The following is a 25,619-nucleotide window of genomic DNA, read 5'->3' on the forward strand; positions in this document are numbered from 1 at the left end:
GTTTGTTTCTGTGTTTCAGCGAGCGATCGGATCTCCAGTTTCCCCACCACACCTTTGGAGTTGGCAGAGCTGTATGTATCAAACTCTACCACACAGTTTTAATACCGCTCACAAAAATGTCTAAATCTCTGTTGGAAACTCTTAACCATCACAGATACAGAGAACTAAACTACAAAAACGTGTCAAAGGCATCAGCTTTCCTTTTCCTCCCAGTTTATTCTTGCATGAAGGTTATTTTGTGGCACTTTGTGGTAAAAGATGTTTCACTTTTCATGAATGAATCAAATGTCTACTATGAAGGCTCCTTGGGAATAATCAGGAAGGAAAAGAAGGACGAAAGAAAGAAAAAAAATTCCCAGCTTTCAGATTGAAGTTGAAAAAAAATTATATTTGAAGAGAGAAGTCGAGCCTCAGGAGGCAAACCCTTGTGCCACCTCCACTTGTTTGTTGGAACCAAGGATACCTGGGTGAGTTTTACTGGGTAAACTACCTGAGCTGTGTTCCTTCACAATAAGAGTCTCCAACATACACAAGTACCTGAAAGAACTGCATACTTCCAGGTGGTGGGCTAAGAGTTATAAATACCGGTGCACCATTTCTCTGACCTTAAAGTTACCCACACCACTACTGAGCTTCAGACAGCAGCATATGGAGTCTTATTTCCTGATATTTGGACATCTATCCTCGGATTGGATGACTGCAATGCAACTCTACAGGTGCTGGCCAGTAAATTAGAATATCATCAAAAGGTTGAAAATATTTCAGTAATTCCATTCAAAACGTGAAACTTGTACATTATATTCATGCAATGCACACAGACCAATGTATTTCCGATGTTTATTACGTTTAATTTTGATATTTATAGGTGACAACCAATGAAAACATCAAATCTGGTATCTCAGAAAATTAGAATATTCTAAAGGCCAATGAAAAAATGTTTGTTTCTCTAATGTTGGCCAACTGAAAAGAATGAACATGAAAAGAATGTGCATGTATAGCACTCAATACTTAGTCGGGGCTCCTTTTGCCTCAATAACTGCAGTAATGCGGCGTGGCATGGACTCGATCAGTCTGTGGCACTGCTCAGGTGTTATGAGAGCCCAGGTTGCTCTGATAGTCGTCTTCAGCTCCTCTGCATTGTTGGGTCTAGCGTATTGCATCCTCCGCTTCACAATACCCCATAGATTTTCTATGGGGTTAAGGTCAGGCGAGTTTGCTGGCCAATCAAGGACAGGGATACCATGGTCCTTGAACCAGGTGCTGGTGGTTTTGGCACTGTGTGCAGGTGCCAAGTCCTGTTGAAAGGTGAAGTCTGCATCCCCATAAAGTTGGTCAGCAGCAGGAAGCATGAAGTGCTCTAAAACTTCCTGGTAGACGGCTGCATTGACCCTGGACCTCAGGAAACAGAGTGGGCCAACACCGGCAGATGACATGGCACCCCACACCATCACTGACGGTGGAAACTTTACACTGGACCTCATGCAACGTGGATTCTGTGCTTCTCCGCTCTTCCTCCAGACTCTGGGTCCTTGATTTCCAAAGGAAATGCAGAACTTGCTTTCATCAGAAAACATAACTTTGGACCACTCAGCATCAGTCCAGTCCTTTTTGTCCTTGGCCCAGGCGAGACGCTTCTTGCGCTGTTTCTTGTTCAAGAGTGGCTTGACACACGGAATGCGACACCTGAATCCCATGTCTTTCATGAGTCTCCTCGTGGTGGTTCTTGAAGCGCTGACTCCAGCTGCAGTCCACTCTTTGTGGATCTCCCCCACATTTTTGAATGGGTTTGTCGTCACAATTCTCTGCAGGGTGCGGTTATCCCTAGAGCTTGTACACTTTTTTCTACCACATTTTTTCCGTCCCTTCGCCTGTCTGTTAATGTGCTTGGACACAGAGCTCTGCGAACAGCCAGCTTCTTTAGCAATCACCTTTTGTGTCTTGCCCTCCTTGTGCAAGGTGTCAATGATTGTCTTTTGGACAGCTGTTAAGTCAGAAGTCTTCCCCATGATTGTGGTGCCTTCAAAACAAGACTGAGGGACCTTTTAAAGGCCTTTGCAGGTGTTTTGAGTAAATCAGCTGATTAGAGTGGCAGCAGGTGTCTTCTATATTCAGCCTTTTCAGAATATTCTAATTTTTTGAGATACCAAATTTGGAGTTTTCATTAGTTGTCACTTATGAATATCAAATTTAAATGTAATGAACATTGGAAATACATTGGTCTGTGTGCATTGCATGAATATAATGTACAAGTTTCACGTTTTGAATGGAATTACTGAAATATTTTCAACCTTTTGATGATATTCTAATTTACTGGCCAGCACCTGTACTACTGACTTGCAAAGTGGATGCTTCACCTCCACAAATAACACAAGCCTGGAGGAGATTCTGCTGTGTGGTGAAGTTGCTAATGCTAAAGATTAGCTTAAACTGGCCGAGCCGTTTGCTGCTGATTCCCGGGCGTTAAACCTACAGCAAACTTCCCCCTTGTGAGTCAAGTTGGGTGAGTCCATAAATGCTAATTCAGTGTGACATAGATCTGTGAGGAGACAAAGCTAATGAAGCTATTGAAGCTAATGTAGGAGATAAATGTAGGAGACTATTTTCATGTTCAGCCTGCATGACAAATACAGTTGGGTCCATAAATATAAGGACATTGACTCAATTCTAACATTTTTGCCTCTACAATGGTTTTAAAATGAAACAAACATGATGTGCAATAACTGCAGGCTTTCTGCTTTACAGGGAGTGCAGAATTATTAGGCAAATGAGTATTTTGTCCACATCATCCTCTTCATGCATGTTGTCTTACTCCAAGCTGTATAGGCTCGAAAGCCTACTACCAATTAAGCATATTAGGTGATGTGCATCTCTGTAATGAGAAGGGGTGTGGTCTAATGACATCAACACCCTATATCAGGTGTGCATAATTATTAGGCAACTTCCTTTCCTTTGGCAAAATGGGTCAAAAGAAGGACTTGACAGGCTCAGAAAGGTCAAAAGTAGTGAGATATCTTGCAGAGGGATGAAGCAGTCTTAAAATTGCAAAGCTTCTGAAGCGTGATCATCAAACAATCAAGTGTTTCATTCAAAATAGTCAGCAGGGTCGCAAGAAGCGTGTGGATAAACCAAGGCGCAAAATAACTGCTCATGAACTGAGAAAAGTCAAGCGTGCAGCTACCAAGATGCCACTTGCCACCAGTTTGGCCATATTTCAGAGCTGCAACATCACTGGAGTGCCCAAAAGCACAAGGTGTGCAATACTCAGAGACATGGCCAAGGTAAGAAAGGCTGAAAGACGACCACCACTGAACAAGACACACAAGCTGAAATGTCAAGACTGGGCCAAGAAATCTCTCAAGACTGATTTTTCTAAGGTTTTATGGACTGATGAAATGAGAGTGAGTCTTGATGGGCCAGATGGATGGGCCCGTGGCTGGATTGGTAAAGGGCAGAGAGCTCCAGTCTGACTCAGACGCCAGCAAGGTGGAGGTGGAGTACTGGTTTGGGCTGGTATCATCAAAGATGAGCTTGTGGGGCCTTTTCGGGTTGAGGATGGAGTCAAGCTCAACTCCCAGTCCTACTGCCAGTTTCTGGAAGACACCTTCTTCAAGCAGTGGTACAGGAAGAAGTCTGCATCCTTCAAGAAAAACATGATTTTCATGCAGGACAATGCTCCATCACACGCGTCCAAGTACTCCACAGCGTGGCTGGCAAGAAATGGTATAAAAGAAGAAAAACTAATGACATGGCCTCCTTGTTCACCTGATCTGAACCCCATTGAGAACCTGTGGTCCATCATCAAATGTGAGATGTACAAGGAGGGAGAACAGTACACCTCTCTGAACAGTGTCTGGGAGGCTGTGGTTGCTGCTGCACGCAATGTTGATGGTGAACAGATCAAAACACTGACAGAATCCATGGATGGCAGGCTTTTGAGTGTCCTTGCAAAGAAAGGTGGCTATATTGGTCGCTGAATTGTTTTTGTATTGTTTTTGAATGTCAGAAATGTATATTTGGGAATTTGGAGGTGTTATATTGGTTTCACTGGTAAAAATAAATAATTGAAATGGGTATATATTTGTTTTTTGTTAAGTTGCCTAATAATTATGCACAGTAATAGTCACCTGCACACACAGATATCCCCCTAAAATAGCTAAAACTAAAAACAAACTAAAAACTACGTCCAAAAACATTCAGCTTTGATATTAATGAGTTGTTTGGGTTCATTGAGAACACGGTTGTTGTTCAATAATAAAATTATTCCTCAAAAATACAACTTGCCTAATAATTCTGCACTCCCTGTAGTTTGAGGATATTTACATCTGAATCAGGTGAACTGTGTAGCAATTATAACGGTTTGCATCTGTGCCTCCCACTTGTTAAGGGACCATTAGCAATGGGACAGAATAATAGTCATTAATCAGCCGTTTAGCTGTTTCGGATGTAAATACTCAAACTAAAGCGGAAAGCCTGCAGTTATAGCACATCATGTTTGTTTCATATCAAAACCATCGTGGTGCTTTATAGAGCCAAAAATGTTAGAATTGAGTCAATGTCCATTTATTGCACTCACTGTAAATAATGAAAAAAGAGAATCTCAGAGAGACCGATTATAATCAGACAAAACATTTAAAAAGTGGGTTTTCAGTGAACTACGCCTTGACTATTGGGAATTTTTTTTCCCATTTAGATTATTTTTTCACACATTTTGACAAACAGTTTTCCTACATCTTTTTAACCTCTTCTTTTTGATCAATATTTCAACTTTAACCTCGACATTCTGACTTGATTTGAAAGTATTTTGATTTCGTTAGTCAAATTTAATAGCAACTTTTCTCTCCATTTTGACATTTTCATTAATATTTTGACTTTAATCTTGAAAACGAGAGAATAAAACTATTTTCCTAGCTGCCTTTGAACCACACTGGTTCACCAGAGGAGAAAACGATACAAATCTACATTTCTGTCGGTCAGGGACGTCACTAGGATTCAGAGTTGGGGGGCTTAGGACCCTTTTAGGGGGCTTCCGCCGACCTAAAATGGTCCAGCGGCGTCAGCAATGTCGGTTGAAATTTTCCTCAAACAGAAGTTCTCAGCTGTCATTGAAACAAGCTGCGGTGTCACCAGACCGGGGTCATGAGGGCGGGTCAGACTTTATCAGCGACTCACAGCTGATAAAAACCCCAACTGCCGTCACATCAGACTCTCAGCTCTTTATCATCTCTCCCACTCTGAGACTATTCTATAATTTTTTGTTTTATTGGACTGTTTTTGAAGATAATTTCAAACAAAATTAATATTTATAATCAAGGAAATCATTTTTTATCAATTTTAAAGTGAATTTTAGACTAAAAGTGAAGATTTTAGATTTATAGGGAATATAAATATTTTTACTGGAGACTCAGGAACAATTTATAAATTGCTTTTAGTTAAACTTGAATTCTTGTGATGCTCTTTTGTTTATGGTTTACATCAATGACCGTCAGTGATTACCGTGTTTTTCTATGTTTCTAAGTGAATTGGAGTGAACTTATATTCTCTCTGGTTTCTTGTTTACGCATCAATAAAACGACTTGGATGAAGCTGTTATGGATTGATTTATTTTTTCATTACACTTTAGAGAACTTAATGAAAAAAATCACATTTCCTGATTTATGCTGACATTTGTGAGCTATAGTTCAGTTTTGTTCCTTCAGGCAAATTTATTGGACATTATTTCACCACTTCAGTGGATTTCCTCTATTGATTGACAAGTCTCCCCTGTCAGTTAGGATCAAAGTTAGTATTTCAGGTTGGTCTGGTTTTAGTCTGCTGCACGTTTTATTTTAAATAGAACTTATAAATGTTGTGAATCAATGTTTGTATGTGGGAAAATAAATATAAACAATTATTACTTCTAATAATCCCAAAATGTGTTAAATGATTACCCACTTTGATCTTATAAATCTCTTCTCTACACACTTGCCTTGAGCTCAAAGGCTAATGTTAGCATCCTCGCATGTTGGAAAGCTTCTCAGCAAGGACCAAGTTCATTGCGAAACCTTTTTTCGTTTTATTCTGGAAATCCAGCTAGTAGAAGGTAGCCGTTAGCATTAGCAACTCCACAACATGGCAGAGCTCCTTTAGGCTTGTTGTTTATGGAGATAAAACATCTATGCTGCATAGTGAATGGAGACAGTGGTAGAGTCATGTTGCTCTGAGCCAATTGGAGGTGAGCTGTCTAAATATCATGAATATTAATGAGTAAGACTCTAAATGCTACTGTTTTCTACCCACATCTCCTTAGGCCAACTTCTACTTCCTGAAACGGGAGCGCCAGAACATTTTTCCTACAGAGAACAACTCGCATGACATTCATTTAGACTAGACCACTGCAGATGCAAAGAAAAAAAAGTGTATGACCGCTTTAATGCAACAAAATAGTAAAGATAAAGACATTAACATCACAGAAACAACATTTTGACAGTAATCAAAAAACACTAATAAATGTCACGGATGTTGTTTAGAGTCTAGGACACACTGTGAGCCACTCTGAGTGATACAAACCTTCCTGAGCTGAGCTGAAGAGAAACTCTAGATTTAGTGAGAGAACATGTTTTCTGGAGCTCGTGAACCGTTTTACATTTAATTTACCTGAAAACTTCATTCCTTGTATTTGAAAAGTTGATTTTGTGTTCAACTCCTAACAGATGAGCGACCGGAGTTCCACCAAAGCCTTGTCCTATTTCTCCATGGTATGCTTCCTCTCACTTTCATTCATCAGCTGAAGCTACACCCTGATTATGGTCTGTTAATGACTTCAGTTTGTACATGTAGATGCAGAAATCCAACCTGGCTGATGCAGATGTCTCTGAGGAGGATAAAATCAAAGTCATGATGAGTCAGTCCTCTATGAAGTAAGTCGTGGGTCTAGTGCTTTTGCATTTATCCTTGAAGGGGCCATATTATGCAAAACTCACCTTTAGCATCCTTTGGTGCCTCCATGTGGGTCTCCACTGCATCTAATGACACTCCAAACATGAAAAAATATCTGATTTCTGTCCGTTTTTAGTTTTAAGAATTATGTGCCTTAAACAGGTCCTCTTCTGGGATGTCACAAATTAGCATAGAACCCCCGCCGTCGCACAACAGGGAGCTGCTGCTGGGGGAGCAGGTCTAGAGCTTCTCAGTTTACTGACCTTTTGCACCTGCATCACCTGATCACGTGGGTCCACCATAGTGAACGTCAACAGTGAGTTGTGGGGGAGGGGGGCTCAGTGATATTTACAAAGTTGGTTAACTAGCTTACTACCACTCTCCCTGCTGTTGCGCTCACCGATTTGGTCAAGTTACTGACTTTACCAGAATTCATCCCACTGAATTTTTAAAATTATGCGATAAACAGTGTTTTACTTTACACTGAAGCTGATTTAAAAACAAATAAATAAATAAAAGTCAGGATCCCTACCAGTGTTGTCACTGGTCAGCTCACCGGGTTTAAGATATCAGATTGCAGCGAAGCGCGTCATGCCAGATAAATAACGCAATTTTACCACGCATAATCCTACATTAGAACAATATTACTATCTAGCTTTTTGTTTTAGTGGACGGTAACGCACGTCCTCCATTAAAGGATAATGATTTCAAAATAGTATAAGCACATTGCAGGTCCATCACAGCCAGCCTCTGACTTTCTCATGGAATAAATGAACATTAATCTCACCTGTTAAAAGTGATTGCTGAAATGCATTGAGGACTACTGGTCCGTTTGAGTAACTGCCGGGGTTCATCTCCGGGCACGTCCAACTGGGAGGAGACCCAAGGGAAGACCCAGGACACACTGGAGGGACTGTCTCTCGGCTGGCCAGGGAACGCCTTGGGATTCCCTCGGAAGAGCTGGCTCAAGTTAGCCTGGCAAGCCAGACTAAATAAATGTATTATTTAGTCTGGCAACGCTCCATTGACGGCTCTCGGTTGTGGGGCGGGTTCTACCGTTGCCTTTCAAATGATCTCCGCATGCTACTGGACAATGAATGTGACATACTCACCGCAGCTATTGGTAAATGAGGCGGTCCGCAGTATTTTTTCTAAAAAAAAAAATAAATAAAATAAAGCACTTAAATACATCTATCTGCTCCTGATTCTAATAAAGCCCAAGTTCTAATACTCCAACATTGATGTAAAAGCCGTTTCAAACGAGCTGTCGCCATCTTGTTTCACTCTGTTGCATCATCCTACCCACCAGGCATATAGAGTGCCCTGATTGGCCCACAAAGTGGATAAAGCTCAGTGATTTGTTCACTAAGCAGATAGAGCACTCATTGGCCCACCATTATGGACCAATCACAGCTCTTTGTGTTTGAAACCCCTCTAGAGAGCTGTGATTGGCCAGCCAGAATGCTGTTAGGGGCTGCAGAGGTTCCAGTGGAGTGTTCCTAGACCAAACTTTGCAAAGCAAGAATTTGGTCTAGTTCACTAGGCTAGGCTCAAGTAGCTGGGGAGAGGGAAGTCTGGGCGTCTCAGTTTAGGCTGCTGCCCCCGTGACCCGACTCCAGATAAGCGGCTGAAAATGGATGGATGGTTCGTCTCCATCTTCTGTCTCCATCAAAGTAGTCGACAAACAGATGAGTTGAGTTTAGACTCGTCTGTTGGTGCAGCAAGCCCTTACCACTGAACTGTGAGACTGACAAAATAGCAAAAATAAAAATGATATAAGACTTCGAACTAGCTAGCTCAGCAGAATTGTTAATGGACATAAACAGTTCCTTCGATGGTCATCTTCTTGGCAAAAGAGGCATTCCCATGAGTAGGGTGACATCACATTCAAAGGGTCAATAGCAGTTTGAGCAGGGAGAGTAGAGCATGGCCTGCTCCAACTTGTTTTCTTAAAATGACAGAGCCCTGAAATGGCTCATTCTGGAAGGTACTGAAACTGTTTAAATTAAGCTTCTACAGTAGCTTTATGTGAGGGCTTTAGTGCACAGAACGACCATAGAACTATTATAAGTGGAGAAAACACATCTTATGTCCCCTTTAAATTTTGTTTGATGCTCCCTGTGCTCCTCCATTTTTAATTATGTGTATTTTTTATTACATTTTCCTTTGGTGTCATGCTTCTTTTCCTCTGTTTCTCTCTGCAGCTTGAACACAAAGCCTGGCACCGTCCTACCAGAAAACTACACCTGTTACCGCTGTAGAAATACCGGACACCACATCAGGAACTGCCCAATGAATGGGGTGAGTACACATCACCTCTCGAAACCAGATGAAGTACTTTCAGTCATGTTAAATCTGAATGGTTTTACTGAGACATCCACAGTTCATTCTAAATACACACTCACCTAAAGGATTATTAGGAACACCTGTTCAACTTCTCCTTAATGCAGTTATCTAATCAACCAATCACATGGCAGTTGCTTCAATGCATTTAGGGGTGTGGTCCTGGTCAAGACCATCTCCTGAACTCCAAACTGAAAGTCAGAATGGGAAAGAAAGGTGATTTAAGCTATTTTGAGTTCTGCTCAGTAACTGGGATTTTCCACCCACAACCCAGGGTTTACAAAGGGTGTGAAAAGGGAAAAACATTCAGCATGCAGCAGTCCTGTGGGTGAAAATGCCTTGTTGGTGCTAGCGGTCAGAGGAGAATGGGCCGACTGATTCAAGCTGATAGAAGAGCCACTTTTAGTGAAATAACGCTCGTTCCAACCAAGGAATGCAGCAAAGCATTTGTGAAGCCACAACACGCACAGCCTTGAGGCGGATGGGCTACAACAGCAGAAGGGGGGGGGGTTGGTTCAATGGAGTTTTTGACAATTAAAATTGCGCCCACTTTTTCAAAGTTAAACATTTCTTTTAACAACGGTAGTTTCTGCATCAGCCCCCTCCCCCCTCCCTCTGCGAAGCGGCCGCAAACTCACTGATGCGCCTGCAGCCTCTCGGAGTTCCTGCTGCTCTAAACATTAAAATAATTATTTCATTTTCTGTTCCTCACTTCTGATTACCTTCAGTGGTGTCTGTTTGTTGCATCCAACAGGTACAAAAACTAACTTGTTTTATTTGACTATTTTTCTGTCCTGTCTCTGTTCATTATCTTCCTGCATCTCCTCTCAATCCTAAAGAAAAACTGCTACCTGGGTTCATATATATTCACCTCATGAGTTACCTTTGAACTGCAGTTCTAAAAGATCTACCGACCGCAAAAACAGCGGAGTGCTCGCCGGCCGCACCTGTGAGGTGAAGTCACCGGAGGACAAAACAGGTGATGCGCTCCGCTCCACAGCAGCGAAAGCATCAGGCACAAATAAAAGACAGAAAACATAAAAGGAAATGAGCCGACATGAACGATCGTGTGCTAAATTTGTTTTTGAGGTGGCGACACCTAATTTAATAATGTTAATGTGGCCGTGCTCAGAACGCAGATGTCTGGAGCGCGTCAACGATCAGAGCTTTGCATGCGCAAGCTGGTTAAGGTTAGGATGGGGGTGAGGGGAAGGTTAAATTGCAAGAGGGTAAACGTCACAATTCGGTCAAATGTCCCTTTTACGGCGGGCGTCAGATACCGACGCTCTGGCACAGCGCGTCGCCTCCCGACGCGCAGGGGCTCATCACCTGCTGTCTTTTCCGAGGACTGCATCTTGTCGGTCATTATCACGTGACAGCGACTAGTCGATGACGGGCATAAAAAGTCACCACAGAGCAGTTGAAGTCGACTAGTTGATACAACCCCTAGACTAAGACGGATGGTCTCTTAAGGAGTCGTAGCTGTGTCAGCTTACAGCATGCAAACAGGTTTGACAGTGTGTCAGAGATGTTTCAGAAGAGGCTGGTTCCAAAGTGGCCACTTCGGAGTGCCAGCTGGAAACTGAGTAACTCGGCAGTCACTCTAGTTTTAATAATCTTGAGTTCATCATTTCTACGAATCAGAATTTGACATGTTTGTCGACAAGATGTTCATGATCTGCGGATAAAGAATCTTTAAACTCTATGTGAGATGCGACCTTAACCGTAACTTATATCTTATGAACAATGTGAGTGTAGATAGTGATTCACTTGTTAAATCAAACATTACTCACCATAACGTGTAATGGATCATTGTAAGCAATAATATTCATTTCAACTTCACTGATTTAGGCACAGATTATTCAAACATTATTATTATTATTATTATTCATCTAACATCTGGTTCATTCAACCATGATTATTTAATGATTATTTAACGTATGAGTTGTAAAAGGTCACTTTTCATTCAGAGAGTGGAATCCAGCAGTTTTATCAGAAGAAAGCTTTGTTTGGGAACATAGGCTGACAATCTTTTCTTCATGTAATGTCAGCAAGCACTGCAGAATCTTCTGGGTGTTAGAAGATAGAATATAAAATTTGCTTAGAAAATGTAATTATTTCTGTAGATGACCGGTCTCAATGTGGTCAATGTATAGGTGAAGATTTACCCTCTCTGGATGTTGCAACATGGATCCATCATGCCTTGTTACCACTGTGCAGGCTGGTGGTGGTGGTGTCATGGTGTGGGGGATGTTTTCTTGGCACGCTTTAGGCCCCTTAGTGCCAACTGGGCATGGTTTAAATGCCACGGGCTTGCTGAGCATTGTTTCTAACCATGTCCATCCCTTCATGACCACCATACCCATCCTCTGATGGCTACTTCCAGCAGGATAATGCACCATGTCATAAAGCTCCAGTCATTTCAAACTGGTTTCTTGAACATGACAGTGAGTTCACTGTACTACAACGGCCCCCACAGTCACCAGATGTCAACCCGATAGAGCGTCTTTGGGATGTGGTGGAACGGGAGCTTCGTGCCCTGGATGTGCATCCCACACATCTCCATCAGCTGCAAGATGCTATCCTATCAGCATGGGCCAACATTTCTAAAGAAGGCTTTCAGCACCTTGTTGAATCAATGCCACGTAGAATTACGGCAGTTCTGAAGGTGAAAGGGGGTCAAACACCGTATTAGTGTGGTGTTCCTAATAATCCTTTTGTTGAGTGTAAATTCAATTTCATGTTTCAAAACACTCCATAGACATCATGAAGTAGCTCTTCTATCATCTGCATTTATACATGGAGAATTTGCTGGGTGGTTGTTGATCTTCAGCTCTGCTGGTATCTGTCTGGTATGGGGTCTGCGTCCATCCTGACCTGATCTTCATGCCTTTACGTGACGGTAGAATTGTGTTTTTTGACAGCAGGATAAAAACTTCCAGGGTCCTCCCAAGATCAGGAAGAGCACAGGAATTCCTAACTCGTTACTGGTTGAGGTGAAGGACCCCAGCATTAAAGGAGTCATGCTGACCAACTGTGGGCGCTACGCAATTCCCGCCATAGATGCGTGAGTGTGAATCAAAATGTCATTTTTGATGAATGTTAAAATGAAATGGAAGGCCTCTCGATTGGTTATTGAAAGTATTTCAGCGCCACCTCATCCATTTTTTTATGATAGATAATCTGATATTATCAATGCAGTCAGTAGTCAGGGATGCACAGATGCCCGTACTTCATAAGTGTTCTGATATCGTAGAACTGATTCTCGCCTCTCAGTGGAGGGAGATGTCAACCAGCTTTGCAGGAATCTATTAAAGTGTAGTCACACATCACTGTGCTCGCACTGTCCACACCATCATCGTACCATCTGAGCAGTCTGTTGGTCACAGCCGTGTCCACACCTGCGCGGCCTATTCAGCACTGTTTTGCTACCGTCTGTGAGGAATGAATAGAAGAAGTAGAGCTCATGACATTTCTCAATAGCAAACAGCATGAGAATAACCTGCAGAAGATCAAAGATCGCAGGAGCACAGAGCTACGTGCTTCATACATGGCTGTTGTGAAATTTTCATTTCTTTTTCTATCTGTGGTGTGTTTGTCTGTCCGTAGTGAGGCGTACGCTGTCGGTAAGAAGGAGAAGCCTCCGTTCATCCCACTTGAACAACCTAAATGTGAAAGCAAGGGGGACCCGGTACCGGCTGAGTTCCTGTGCCTGATGTGCCGCGACCTGCTGGGGGACGCTGTGGTCATACCCTGCTGTGGATCCAGCTACTGTGATGATTGTGAGCGTCTGTAGCACACTTCACCCTTACCTGAAAGTACCAGGATGTGTGACACATGAAGGTTTTGTTGTTTCCCTTAGGTATTCGCTCCGCCCTGCTGGACTCGGAGGACCATGTGTGTCCCACATGTGGCCAATCAGATGTCTCCCCTGACACCCTGGTAGCCAATAGGTTCCTCAGACAGGTATGTGTAATGTCTCGCTTGAGTTGTATCCTTTTTATTGATATAAAAATAAACCGACAGCAGTTGTTTTGTTATTTCTGTCCCTCTTAACTCAGGTTGTTAATAACTTTAAGAAAGGACAAGGCTGTGCCAAGAACTCTCCTCCAGCATCGACTTTGGGTCCCGCCCTCCCTCCTGTTGGCGTTCAGAGCCAACTCCAAAAGCCTCCGAGTTCCGATGCTCCCCCTGAAGCAGCAGGTGCCGCCTGTGCCGAGACCTCGTCTAACACATCTTTAAATACTACGGAAAGCCAAGCAGGCATATCTAATGAGTAAATGATCACACACACACAGATGCATCAGAATGACCAGAGAACATTGGAGCCATGTTTTTTTTCTGCCTGATGACGTTTGAAGATGTAATTCAGTAGGGATGAGCCAGATACTCGTTTCAGACGAGTATCCGGTACGGATAAAGTATTTTTGAAGAGTACGAGCATGAAACGAGTAAAACTCGTAAATATCTGTAATCGTGCTGAAGGAAAATCCTCATTGGGTAACTGACTGTCTTCACGCTCTGTGATTGGCCAGTCAAATAGAGCGCCCGCCCCTCCCTACACACACAAAACTCTGCAGCCGGGTGCTCAGTCCGGTCCATCTACGCACGCACGCACACACACACACACACACACACACACACACACACACACACACACACACACACACACACACACTCACACTCACAGACAATAACGGATCTCTCTGTGCTTGCTTCACTGTTCACGTTTCTTCAGTACTCCCTATGTTTTCTTCAGTTTGCTTCTTTTTAAAGTTACTTTAAAGTTACTTAAAGTAACTTTTTTCGTAACGTACGTGGTGCATTTGACAAGACAGCTGAAAACGGCTCGTGCTGCGTCAGTCACTGCCTCCGCTCCGGTCGGGGTTTTTTTTTCCTCTCTCCTCTTTCTCAGGATCCACTCCCTCTTTCCTATTCACTCTCTCTTTCTTTACATTTTTTAATCAAAATTGTCTATTTTTTGCTCATTTTAAATATATTTTAATCATTTTCTAAATTCTTTTTTCTATTTTACATGTTTTTGTTTTTGTGAAGCGCCCTGTGATTTTTATCTTGAGAGGCGCTATAGAAAAGATCTTGGTGATTTTAAAGGAGTTCACACACTTTTTTTCACCATAAATGGTTTCACAACATCACAGACCTGAGTGGAAAAAAGTTTCTGTGAGGAAGAAGAGATTGCTGACTTTAATCCCAGAAGAAAAGTCAGATCTAATCTTAGTTCCAACCTTTTTTCTCAAGATTATCTTGTTCTCAGAACTGAGGGAAAACACTTGTTTTCATTGGCTTCAATTTACTTTGCTGGTATTTCTCCAAAACGATGAACTGCCATTTTTCAACAGGTCCTGTAACATTTGTGGTTCTAAACAAGTTTTGTCCTGGTGGACGGAGGGAGAAAATGGTTTGCAGGGCAGACCCCTACTTTAATCCAACAGATTAAACAGTCAGACTTCAGCTTCATTTGCATGTATTTGTAACACATAGACCTGGTCTGGTCAGGCTTCTCACTCCTCATAAAACCATACATGTCTATCATGCAACATGCAGTTCATTAGCCAGGCGGCCATCTTGATCAGGATTATCGTGAAACATGAATCAGTTGTAGATGCAGAGCCAACGTTTACTTTCTGAAAGTTTTAGCAGATTTCATCCAGTGGGTCATAATATTTTCTAACATTTGGTTGTAGCCAATAATTTCACTATTTTTGTGCTTTGGTAAATTCTGGTCATTCATTTTTGACTTGATTCTTATTAACAACTTCCAAAGGACACAAACAAAAATCTGAAATGTACCTGTGGCTGTTTCCTGTCCACAGAGAAGTGTGCACTACTGGTAAGGAAACCGAAGACCCCATTCCGGCTGAGTTCCTGTGTCTGATATGCCGAGACCTGCTGGGGGACGCTGTGGTCATACCTTGCTGTGGATCCAGCTACTGTGACGATTGTGAGCTCCTGACGCACCAACTCAAACATCACCTACACCTGAAATATCCATATCCTCACGTCCATGTTCTGTCTTTGTGTCCCTTAGGTATTCGCTCCGCCCTACTCGACTCAGAGGACCATGTGTGTCCCACATGTGGCCAATCAGAAGTCTCCCCTGACACCCTGGTAGCCAATAAGTTCCTCAGACAGGTGACTGTGTGTTGCCTCACTAGAGTTGTATCGTTTTTATTAACACTAATATTTTGTTTTTTCTTTGACAAGTGTTATATAAATAAACTTTCTTGCATACTAAACTAAGCTGGCGGCAGTCATTTAGTTATTTATCTGTCTCCCAACTCAGGCTGTTGTTCATTTTAAGAACGGGCAAAGCTTTGCCAAAAGCTTGGGTAAGGGTTGTGTCGCCTCGCAGTCCAAGAATTCACCTCCAGGATCGACTCCTGTTCCTACTCCGCCTCCTGTTGGCGTTCAGACCCAACTCCTAAAGCCTCCTCAGTCGCCCTGCAGCCAGAAGGTGAACCCTCTACGTGAAATGTTTCATGTGAACCGCTATAATTCTCGAACATCTCTGCAGGTGTTTTCACAACCGTCTGATTAGTGTTTCTTGTCTTAAGGAGTCTCTCCTGAACCATCTAAACACTGAAAACTCTCCACCGTTGCCTCAGAGTTCGGATGTTCCCCCTGAAGCAACAGCCACTGAGAAATCTGCCACCACTGAGAACTCGTCTAGCACGTTTTTACCTCCTACGGAAAGCCAACTAGAGATATCTCATGAGTATATAATCACACAAAAACAGACTTCTTAAAAGGACCTTAAATACCTGTGAGCTGTTTGTTGCAGGGAAGTAGGACTATGGTTTATCAAATCAGTAGTCAACGTTTTAGCATTTTTCCACTGGAAAAAAAAGCTCCTGCTGTTAGAAAATACAGCTGGATTGAACGGGTTTCTGATTCCAGTTCAGATTCATAACAGAACCAGAAACAATCCAGCTGAACACTTCAGTTGCTTCTGTGCTCCCTTTCTTTTGTGGTTAATTCAGCAATTTTGAATTATTTTATGTGTTAAGTAAATAACTGTCATACCTGTTGTAGTTCTTGAACAGCCTTTGCTTGGAGAAATAGTGTATGCTCTACAGCTGGTGTAGTGAATCCAGGTCCTTTGTATACAGCAAGATGATCCAGTGCATTGTGAAGCACATTCGTAGGCACGCCAAGCCAGTAGGTGGCAGTAGTTCCCCAAAACTATTGCGTCTTTGCCGAAAGACGAGAAAAAACCTTTTGAAGAAAGCCTGACTCACCTCTTACATCAGGAAGAATACACGCGTTTCGAGAGTTATCCGTTCTTTCATAATCCGTTGTTGAATTGTGATCGGCAGAAGCTTTTCCAGTTCGTGCCTCACTTTTTTTTACAGCAGCCCAAAACGATCTCCTAACACATAGGGCTGTAGCGAAGCCTCGATGACGTCGATTGCTCGATTCTAAAAATTCGTCGACGTCCGATCCGGTAGTCGACGCACCGCGCCCACTTGTTGCATCCCCAGGAGTTTGTAAATAGAGGAGGAATCTGCCTGTTTCTCTAGTTCACCCTCTTCTCTGCCTTCACCAACATCTCCGCCAAATACCGAAGAACCGGAACGCTACTAGATTCCTTTCTTGTTTTGCCCGCCTTCGTCTCCCGGCAACGGACAACAACTTCCGGGGTCAGATGCGTTGCTCCATCTCTAGCGCAGATGTAGAAAATCACCGGGAGCGTTTCTCCCTTCATTAAGGAGCTTCTTTCAGACATGAGGAGAGCTGTTTTGGTGGTAGCAGTCTCTCCTCCATGCTGGTCTGTTTGCTGCTGGGTGTTTTTGGTTTATTTAAACTTGGTAACTTGAACTTAACGTTGGTAAAGCTACTGTTAGCATTTTCGCTAACAGCTTCTTGCGTTTGGATAAGCTGTTACATTTTGGTTTAGAGTTCATCTTTTTTGTGATGCAGATCTCCCTTTTATTACATGTAGAGTGTTGTGGGTTTTCAGTTTAGTTTAAAATGTCACCTTGAGTTTGGTTTAACCGCCCAGTTTAGAGTTTGGACCTTTGGAGATTCTTATTTTGGTCCAGAACCCTGTAATCTTTGCCCAGTGGGACATCCCTAGTTATTTGTACTTTTGTTTTAATTCCCCACAGGCAGAATTAGTTTTATTATTCCCAACCTGTGGATGGAAAGAGTTATGTTTTTTTGTAGTTGTAAATAAACCTGATCATCATTTTAATTTTTAAATCCTGTTATTGTCCCTTCCTTTTTGCACACGAGCCAAACTCCCCAGGAAGGGTCGTAACACCACTCGCATCACGCACATAGGTGACCAAAACAAAGCAACCAGAACATAACCAACCAACACAATAAAAGCAGTGTTATACAAAATGGAAGGCCTGTAGTGTTTATTGTCTTACAGTAACAATTTATCAATTTTTTTAAGAATTTATTAAGAGATTTTTTGGTTTTTATTAACTGTGCAATAGAAAAATAATCGTTAGATTAATTGTCTAATAGTCATTAGAATAGTCGACCATTCAGTAAAATAATCGTCAGAATAATCGTTTTAAAAATAATCGTTTACCCCCAGCCCTACTAACACGTGGATTTTCTGCTTCCTGATCACGTGACGTGTGACATATGCGGATGAAGATCGGCTTTAGAGCTGAGATGTTTGTTCTCACGGTGCGGGGGCTCGTTCCGACGCCCAATCAGTAAAAGAATGCAGTGAATGAGTTAATTTAGTTAAAAATCCTTTCAAAATAAAAGCCTTTGATAAATCTGTGTGCCGTTCGTTTCTTTCGTTCACCCGTTGTTTCTGATTTGACCCTTGTTTACGCGTTATTGCTCACTAAAACTCAAAACGCATTAAACCTACACATATGAGGATATTCTGACCTATTCATACTGTGAGAATTTCTCTGAAGCTTTAGCTAGTTTTCCAGGAGCACTACTCGAAGAAACTCAGACCAGTGCAGCTATGTTTAGTCCCTGCTCCGTTAAGGTACCTGACAAGGCTGAGTCGAGCCGGCAGTGCGAATCTGGCTTCAGATTGGCTAGGGGGGGGCGGAGTCAGTGGTTGCTCCGGAGTTTTCTTGCCTTCTGCTTCACTGCCTGCAGCCATTTCCTGGTTCAGAGTCTGACAATAAGCCATAAAGCTGAGCAGAACGTCCAACAGCACCACCTTCTTTCAGCCGAGTTGTCTTCCTGTGGAGCGTACAGGTTACCTTACACCGTTTACTGATCACCTCGTGCTTTATTTTTTTTGTCATGAGTAGACCCCACACCCCCCACGAGTGCCACAGATCCCCCCTTCCTCCCACCCGCATCTATGTGGGGCACACTGTCGTGGAGCTGGAATGGGAACAAAACTACATTCAGATGAGCTGACTCGAACCACGCTGTACAGAGCTGCTTCAGACTGAGCAGTGCTCTTTGAAAACCACCTTTTGTTTGCTCATTTTTCCTCTTTTTAACACATTAAACTTAAGACTTGATCACTAAAACCCTACAAAGTATTTTTATTAACATTTCTGGTTGGTGCTTTTAACGCATCTGTGTTGAACAAAACAATTTACATTAGTGTAGTCATTGATTATAGCCGCTATGCTAGTTAAAGAGCTGCATTTAAGGGCTGCATATTGACGTCTTTGTTCTTTTTTCTCAGTGGGAATGAAGGAAAAACGGGTGATGATTCAGCAACTGTCCCTCACTCTCTGTTGCCTCCTGACAAAACTGCCTCTGATGTTCCAGATAATCATGAACCACAGGTGAAAGAACACACTACAACACCACTAACAGTCACAACACCCACCCACAGCATCTCGGGTTTAGTGCTGTTTCTACCTATCCAGGTTAGTGGTACGGAGGTGACGGATCAGCTTCAGACAGCTGATGTGAGTCAGAGAAACTCGTCCTCAGGTCAGAGACCTTGATTCTGTTTGTTCTTCTACCTCATTTTATGTCTGTTGTGCGAGATCAACCGGTTACTCGATGTCACAGTAAATTCATAGGACAGCAGCTCCGTATGGATGAAGAATGATGGTCAATGTTTTTCTGATTTTACAGATTCAACCTTTAAACCAGCAAACCCCTGGAGCGAGTGAGTCTGGTTTGTTTTCATTCTTGTCTTCTGTTTCGGAGTGAATAAATTTTACTCTTCCTACGTCTTCACATCAGCACCTCCTCATCCGGCGGTCCCACTGGAAGCTTGACCGGATCCAACACCCAGCAGCGTCTTACGACCTCCTCCCCACCCTTCCCTTCATACGCCACCACATCTTCGCCTCTCTTTCCCTCCCCTCCTGTTCACACCTTCCTCCCCACTCACCAGCTTCCAAGCACTTACTCTCCAGCATACGCCCTAACCACGCCCACCTGGAAGCTTCCAGCCCCCCTGGGTGCTCCGATCCCGTCCCTCTGCTCCTCTACCACCACACCCTCAGTCCCCGTCCTTATTCCCAAGGAGTGGTACAGGTATCAGAGAATGCAAAACGAAAGGTAAACATTCAGCTGTTCTGCGTCTCTACTTGACAACTAGATCAAACCTGATTACAAACTCAAATCCATTTAGATGTTTTTGTCTGGACTTGTTTTTTTTTTTCCTTCTCAAATCCAAAATTGACAGTTTTTATTTTTCAAAATTTGATATTTTTAAAGCAGCGATCCGGAGGTTTCCCCCTTTAAAGAATTATTTATGATTTTTTTTAAGTGATGGTCATACTCTGTGTTGTAATATAAGGAAGAGAGTATATCAATTTACTTGTGCCAAGACCCCCGTCCCATAGAGCCCCATCAGAGGTGGCAAGAGTACTAAAAATGTTTTACTTAAGTACAAGTGCCAATACTTAAAAAATGTTTTACTCAAGTATAAGTAAAAGTATTTGCCATAATTTTTACTCAAGTAAAAGGAAAAAGTATCAAATAAAATGTACTAAAAGTATAAGTTACTTGGTTACTTTTTTCCAGCGTAAGGTTAGCTACACCTATGTAGTGCAAAATCACAATGCTAGCTCAACACTCGCATGCATGTGCGCGCACACACACACACACACTTCTATTTAAATGCTTGTGTGGACCTCCATTGACTTGCATTTATTTTATGCCTAACCCATACCCTAACCCTAACATTAACCAGTGGTGTTCTATTCCTTACCTAAACTAAAAGGTCATTCACACCATACCTCTAAAGCAGGTTTTAAGGTGCTTAACATTGTGAGGACCAACAAAATGTCCCGATAATGTGGAAATGTCCACACGTTACAGGTTAAAGTAAAATTTTGTCCACTTAAAGTATGACAAGTACACACTGCATTATTTTAAAATCCTTTCAATTACTAATTTAACCAAACTGAGCTGCTTTTGTATAATTTAATCTCTTGTTCTTGAGTAAAATTGAGATCACAAATCAGTGGCAACAAGAAGCAACTTTTGATTTCATGTAGATGGGATTTGAACCAGCAACCATTTTATTTCCTTTAAATCTTTAATCTTGGAGGGATTTTTAAAGTGTGTTTCTTAAGAACAAATTCATTTTAGAGTAACTCTGAGTCTGACCAAACTAACGACTAGTCAGAGTGGAGTCAGTAACGAAGGTTTTCTTCTGCAAAGCTTTCATAATAAATCTACCAGAGCAACCAATGGATGTCTGAGAGCATTTGCATAGATTGATATACATGTTTAGAGATTAGAATCAAAGCTGCTAAGGCAAATAAAATATGATAATATATATATATTTTTTTATATATATATATGTATATTATATAATATATATTATATATAATATATATTATATATATATATTATATATATATATTTCTTATATATATTATATAGAATATATATATTTTATATATAATATATATATATAATACATTTTTATATATAATATATTATATATATAATATAATATATAATATATTATTATTATTATTATTATTATTATATATGTAAGCAGGGAAGATACCTGAGGGTAGGGGTTAGTGCTTCGTGGCCGACCGTGTTTGCGTTCAAAACTTAACTTGTTCTGCAGATTCGCTGTAAACGCTTTAAGGCGTTTTTATGTTGTAATTAAAAACCTAAAACATTAAAACTTTTACTGTCATGCTGATTGAAAAAAAGACCTCAAACATTATTGATGTCTTTCATAAGGCATCAATATTACTTTACACGGAGTTGGAACCTGCTTGATAATCAGGAGCGGTTTCACGGTTCGGTAGCTACAGCTGCAAACGCCCGCTCACCTGTGATTACCTGCCTGGACCTGAGGGTGATTAGAAGAACTACTTAAGGAAGAAGTTCATGTTAATTGTTTATAACCTTACCACAAATCTGACCTGTCCCTTAAGAGACTTTCATTAGTTCAGAGAGTCAGTCAGCTGATCAAGCATTGACTGTGGTCAGGGCTGTGGCTCACACGTCCTTTATTATGATGATGACGTCCTAATAGAAGATGAACTGAGGTTGAAACGTTCTCCGGATGCTTCATTCTTTCTCACCCAGGTCACCTCAGAGACGGTTCTCCTCTTATTCTAATCCCAAATCCTCCAAATCCAAGTCTTCCCGCTCCTACTCTCCATCATCCAGTCGCTCCCGCTCCAGATCGAGGTATCTATTTTGTCAAGTTTTGTTTGTTTGTTTTTTAATACTTTCAGTTTGCATGCTTTCCTCTTCCTGACTGATGGAAGAGGAAACACTGGGCATTCTCTTAGTTCACTGCAGAATGCTGCAAGTGATGAATGATAATGATGAATGGCTTCTATTTGTATGGCACCTTCTAGCGTTCTACAACCCTCCAAGGTGCTTCACAACACATCCAGTCATTTATACAGATGCAGGCGTGGATACAGTTTCTGGAGATGAAAGACTCTAAGGAAAAAACCCACAATGGTCACTAAAATAACTCGAAACTGATATTTGAATGTGAGGCACAAACTAAGGTGTGTCTTTTAGTCGGCATCAACTGGTAATTTGATAATGAGTGTGCTTGTCTAAATGGACAAAAGTTGTTGTTGCTGTTTGGAATCAATGTGCGTACCACCATGACCATCTCGGAAAGCTGAGGACGGAGTTGTCTCTCCAGATTAGAAAGACGATTACTGACCAGCTTGTTAAAGGTAAAGGCTAGGAGACCAGCTCCAAACAGCTTGATGTTCCTCTGATTACAGATGTTCAGATAATGTAGCCTGAGTCATCCTATAGACGTGAATACATAGTCTGGCAATGACCTGTAGACTGCTCAGTCACGGGGTGGAATATACGGTGAATCTACAATGTGGTTTTCGTCCTGGCCGTGGAACGCTGGACCAGCTCTATACCCTTAGGGGGTCCTGGAGGGTGGGTGGGAGTTCGCCCAACCAATCTACGTGTGTTTTGTGTATTTGGAGAATGGGTTCAACCGCGTCCCTCGGGGACCCCTGTGGGGGGTACTCCAGGATTATGGGGTACCACGCCCTCACATACAGGCTGTTAGGTCCCTGTGTGACCGGTGGCAGAGCTCGGTGCGCATTGCCAGCAGTAAATCGAGCCCATTTCTGGTGAGAGTTGGACTCTGCCAAGGCTGCCCTTTTATCACCGATTCTGTTCATAACTTTTACGGACAGGATTTCTAGATGCAGACGAGGTGTTCAGAGGATCCGTTTTGGTGGCCTGAGGATCAGGTCTCTACTTTTTGCAGATGATGTGGTCCTGTTGGCTTCATCAGAGTGTGATCTTCAGCTTTTGCTGGAGCGGTTCGCAGCCGAGTGTGAAGCAGCTGGGGTGAGAATCAGCTCCTCTAAATCCGGGACCATGGTCTTGATTCTGAAAAGGGTAGAATGCCTTCTCCGGGTCAGGGATCAGGTCCTGCTCCAAGTGGAGGAGTTTAAGTATCTCCGGGTCTTCTTCACGAGTGAGGGAAAACTGTAGCGTGAGATCGATAGGCGGACTGGTGCTGCATCTGCAGTGATGCAGGCGTTGTACTGGTCTGTCGTGGTGAAGAGAGAGCTGAGCCAGAAGGCAAAGCTCTCGATTTACCGGTCGATCTACGTTCCTACCCTCGCCTATGGTCATGAGCTTTGGGTAGTGACTGAAAGAATGAGATCACGGATACAAGCGGCTGAAATGAGCTTTCTCCGCAGGGTGGCTGTGCTCTCCCTTAAAGATAGGGTGAGAAGCTCGGTCATCCAGGAGGGGCTCGGAGTAGATCTGCTGTTCCTCCGCATAGAGAGAAGCCAGTTGAGGTGGCTCGGGCAGTTGGCCAGGATGCTTCTCTGACGCCTCCCTGGTGAGGCACATCCAACAGCGAGAAGATCCAAAGGAAGACCCAGGACACGCAAGATGGTCTATGTCTCTCGGCGGGCCAGGGAACGCCTCGGGGTTCCCCCAGAGGAGCTGTCCCAAGTAGCTGGGTTAGAGGGAAGCCTGGGCCTCCCTGCATAGTCTGCTGCCCCCGCAACCCGACCCCGGATAAGCGGCTGAATGGATGGATGGATTTAAATGCATATATGATTTCTATTCTTTCTTCCAGACCTTTCTCTCCACACTCCACCCACAGAGACTCTCACCCCCACTCTAATCCCTCCACTTCCTATGGGTACAAACGTCCTCACTCCTCCACACCATCTTCGTCCTCTTCTTCTCGAGGCGGTCATTCCCAATCCAGGTCATCCTCACAGCACCGGAAGAGCAGACATCACAGAAAGAGGTCGTCTTCAAGTAGCCGCAGCTCGAGGAGGTGTAAAGGGGCAGAACGCTCTCCATACGATATCAGCAGCCTGGAGGTGGAGAGGCAGAGCTACCTGCAGTGGAAGAAGGATTACCAGGAATGGTATGACAAATACTTCAGCACCTTCATCAACCATTTCCACCAAATGCTTCTTCCTCCTCCCCTTCTGCCTCCACCTCCTCCTCCTCCGTATCCTCCGTTCTCTTTCTGCCCACCCCCACATGATAGCCACTCATCCAGGCTGGATGTTTGCTCTCCTTCATCTGAGACCTCCAGTTCCCAACGCTCATCTCCTTCTCATTCCTCAAATGACTTCCACTCCATGGCGTCTCATCACTCCAATGACAGCCCTTTGCCTTACAAAGCCAACGACGGCTATTCTTCACCCTCTGAGTCATCCAGCGACGGTCACTCCGCACCATGCCACAGCCGAGCTAAGCTGAGGGAGTTTTCGGACAGCTGCAAGGAAAAGTCCAGGCCAGTCACAAAAGGCAGCGAGGGAGCAAATTTGCAGGACCTAAAACAAGACCAGAATCAGCAGATCTTTAAAACCGGTGGCACCTCTGGCCAGCTGAGTCATGGGAAAAAGCAGAAAAAAATGGAAGCAGGAAGAGCAAAAGATTCATCTGGTTTAGACTCAACGTGCGACCTCAGGCAGGAGAAGAGGAGGCGATACGATGGCCCAAGTACCCACAAGGACGGCCCTTCAGTTCGACACAAAGAATCTGTAGGAGGCGACTTGAAATCAGTCCACCCAACCCTGGAAAAAGACCAAAATAATCACGCAAGTAAAGCCAACAAGGATAGTCGTTTAGGAAAAGAGCAAAGAAGGAAGAGCGGTCAAGATACCGACTGTAGACGAGCCACAGAGAGAGAAAACAAAAAGAAGCCGTGCAACGATCTAGCTCCAGAGAGAAGAGGACAACTCGGTGGAAGCAAATCTCCAGAGTTCAGGTCAGAGGAGAATCAAAAAAGAAAATGGGAGGAAACTGAGAAAAATGTGAAAGAAAGTCCAACTCAAAGATGTAAAGGCCCAAAGACTAGAGCAGCAGAACCTCAAAGATGTGACAGTAAGTGTGTAAAGCCACCTGCCAGAGAAACGCAAAAACCAGAGGAGATGAAACCCCGGTCTGTGGCTCAAAAAAATGTCTGGGAGGGAGGACTAAAGGTGCTTCCTCAGAAGAAGATAAGCATCAACATCAACCTGGATGTGAAAAGGCTGGAGGACACATCTGGACAACAGAACTCCTCTAAAGTAGACGTCCGTATGCAGGAAAACAAGGAGCAGACTGGCGACGAGAAGAACAAAGAACCTTCAGACACAGAAGTTGATAGAACAAAGGAATCAAGTCCAGGAAGTTATGTAACTACAGAGGAGCTCACATGTGTCCTAGAAGAAGTTAGAGAGAATAAAGCAGCAGCAGAAGAAGAGGGTAGGGAAAACAAAGAAATGGAAGATGTGGACCTGTGGCACTGTGCACTCTCAGGAGTGAAGGATGAGGAGGAGGACCACATGATGGGAAAAGAAGAAACACTGAAGAGAACACCTAGAGAAACCAGAGAAGAACCACGACGCTCCAGCTCAATGACAAACAAATCCAGCAGCCTTCATGATGGATTCAGCATCACATCAAAGCGTGACAGGTCAGAACGTGGTTTCTCCGAGTGTAGCATCAGA

At 43.0% G+C, this 25,619-nt stretch overlaps 1 protein-coding gene across 3 annotated transcripts in view; it reads left to right on the forward strand.

Annotated features, from left to right (window-relative positions):
* The window catches only part of rbbp6 (retinoblastoma binding protein 6), a 39,549-nt gene that overhangs the window by 8,144 nt on the left and 5,786 nt on the right, over positions 1-25,619 (forward strand). For 2 of the 3 annotated variants that reach the window (XM_015945467.3, XM_015945469.3), the window contains exons 3-20: positions 20-71; positions 6,690-6,734; positions 6,817-6,896; positions 9,120-9,216; positions 12,183-12,325; positions 12,868-13,040; positions 13,121-13,224; positions 13,320-13,534; positions 15,093-15,220; positions 15,308-15,411; positions 15,563-15,733; positions 15,834-15,994; positions 18,905-19,007; positions 19,092-19,158; positions 19,306-19,339; positions 19,417-19,737; positions 21,739-21,843; positions 23,744-25,585. In XM_015945467.3, coding sequence (XP_015800953.3) covers positions 20-71; positions 6,690-6,734; positions 6,817-6,896; positions 9,120-9,216; positions 12,183-12,325; positions 12,868-13,040; positions 13,121-13,224; positions 13,320-13,534; positions 15,093-15,220; positions 15,308-15,411; positions 15,563-15,733; positions 15,834-15,994; positions 18,905-19,007; positions 19,092-19,158; positions 19,306-19,339; positions 19,417-19,737; positions 21,739-21,843; positions 23,744-25,585 — 3,945 coding nt within the window. The remainder of the gene's footprint in view (positions 1-19; positions 72-6,689; positions 6,735-6,816; positions 6,897-9,119; positions 9,217-12,182; positions 12,326-12,867; positions 13,041-13,120; positions 13,225-13,319; positions 13,535-15,092; positions 15,221-15,307; positions 15,412-15,562; positions 15,734-15,833; positions 15,995-18,904; positions 19,008-19,091; positions 19,159-19,305; positions 19,340-19,416; positions 19,738-21,738; positions 21,844-23,743; positions 25,586-25,619) is intronic. The other variant, XM_015945468.3, reaches the window with a different exon arrangement.

Source organism: Nothobranchius furzeri, chromosome 12 (genome assembly GCF_043380555.1).
Source record: "Nothobranchius furzeri strain GRZ-AD chromosome 12, NfurGRZ-RIMD1, whole genome shotgun sequence".
Lineage (NCBI taxonomy): Eukaryota > Metazoa > Chordata > Actinopteri > Cyprinodontiformes > Nothobranchiidae > Nothobranchius > Nothobranchius furzeri.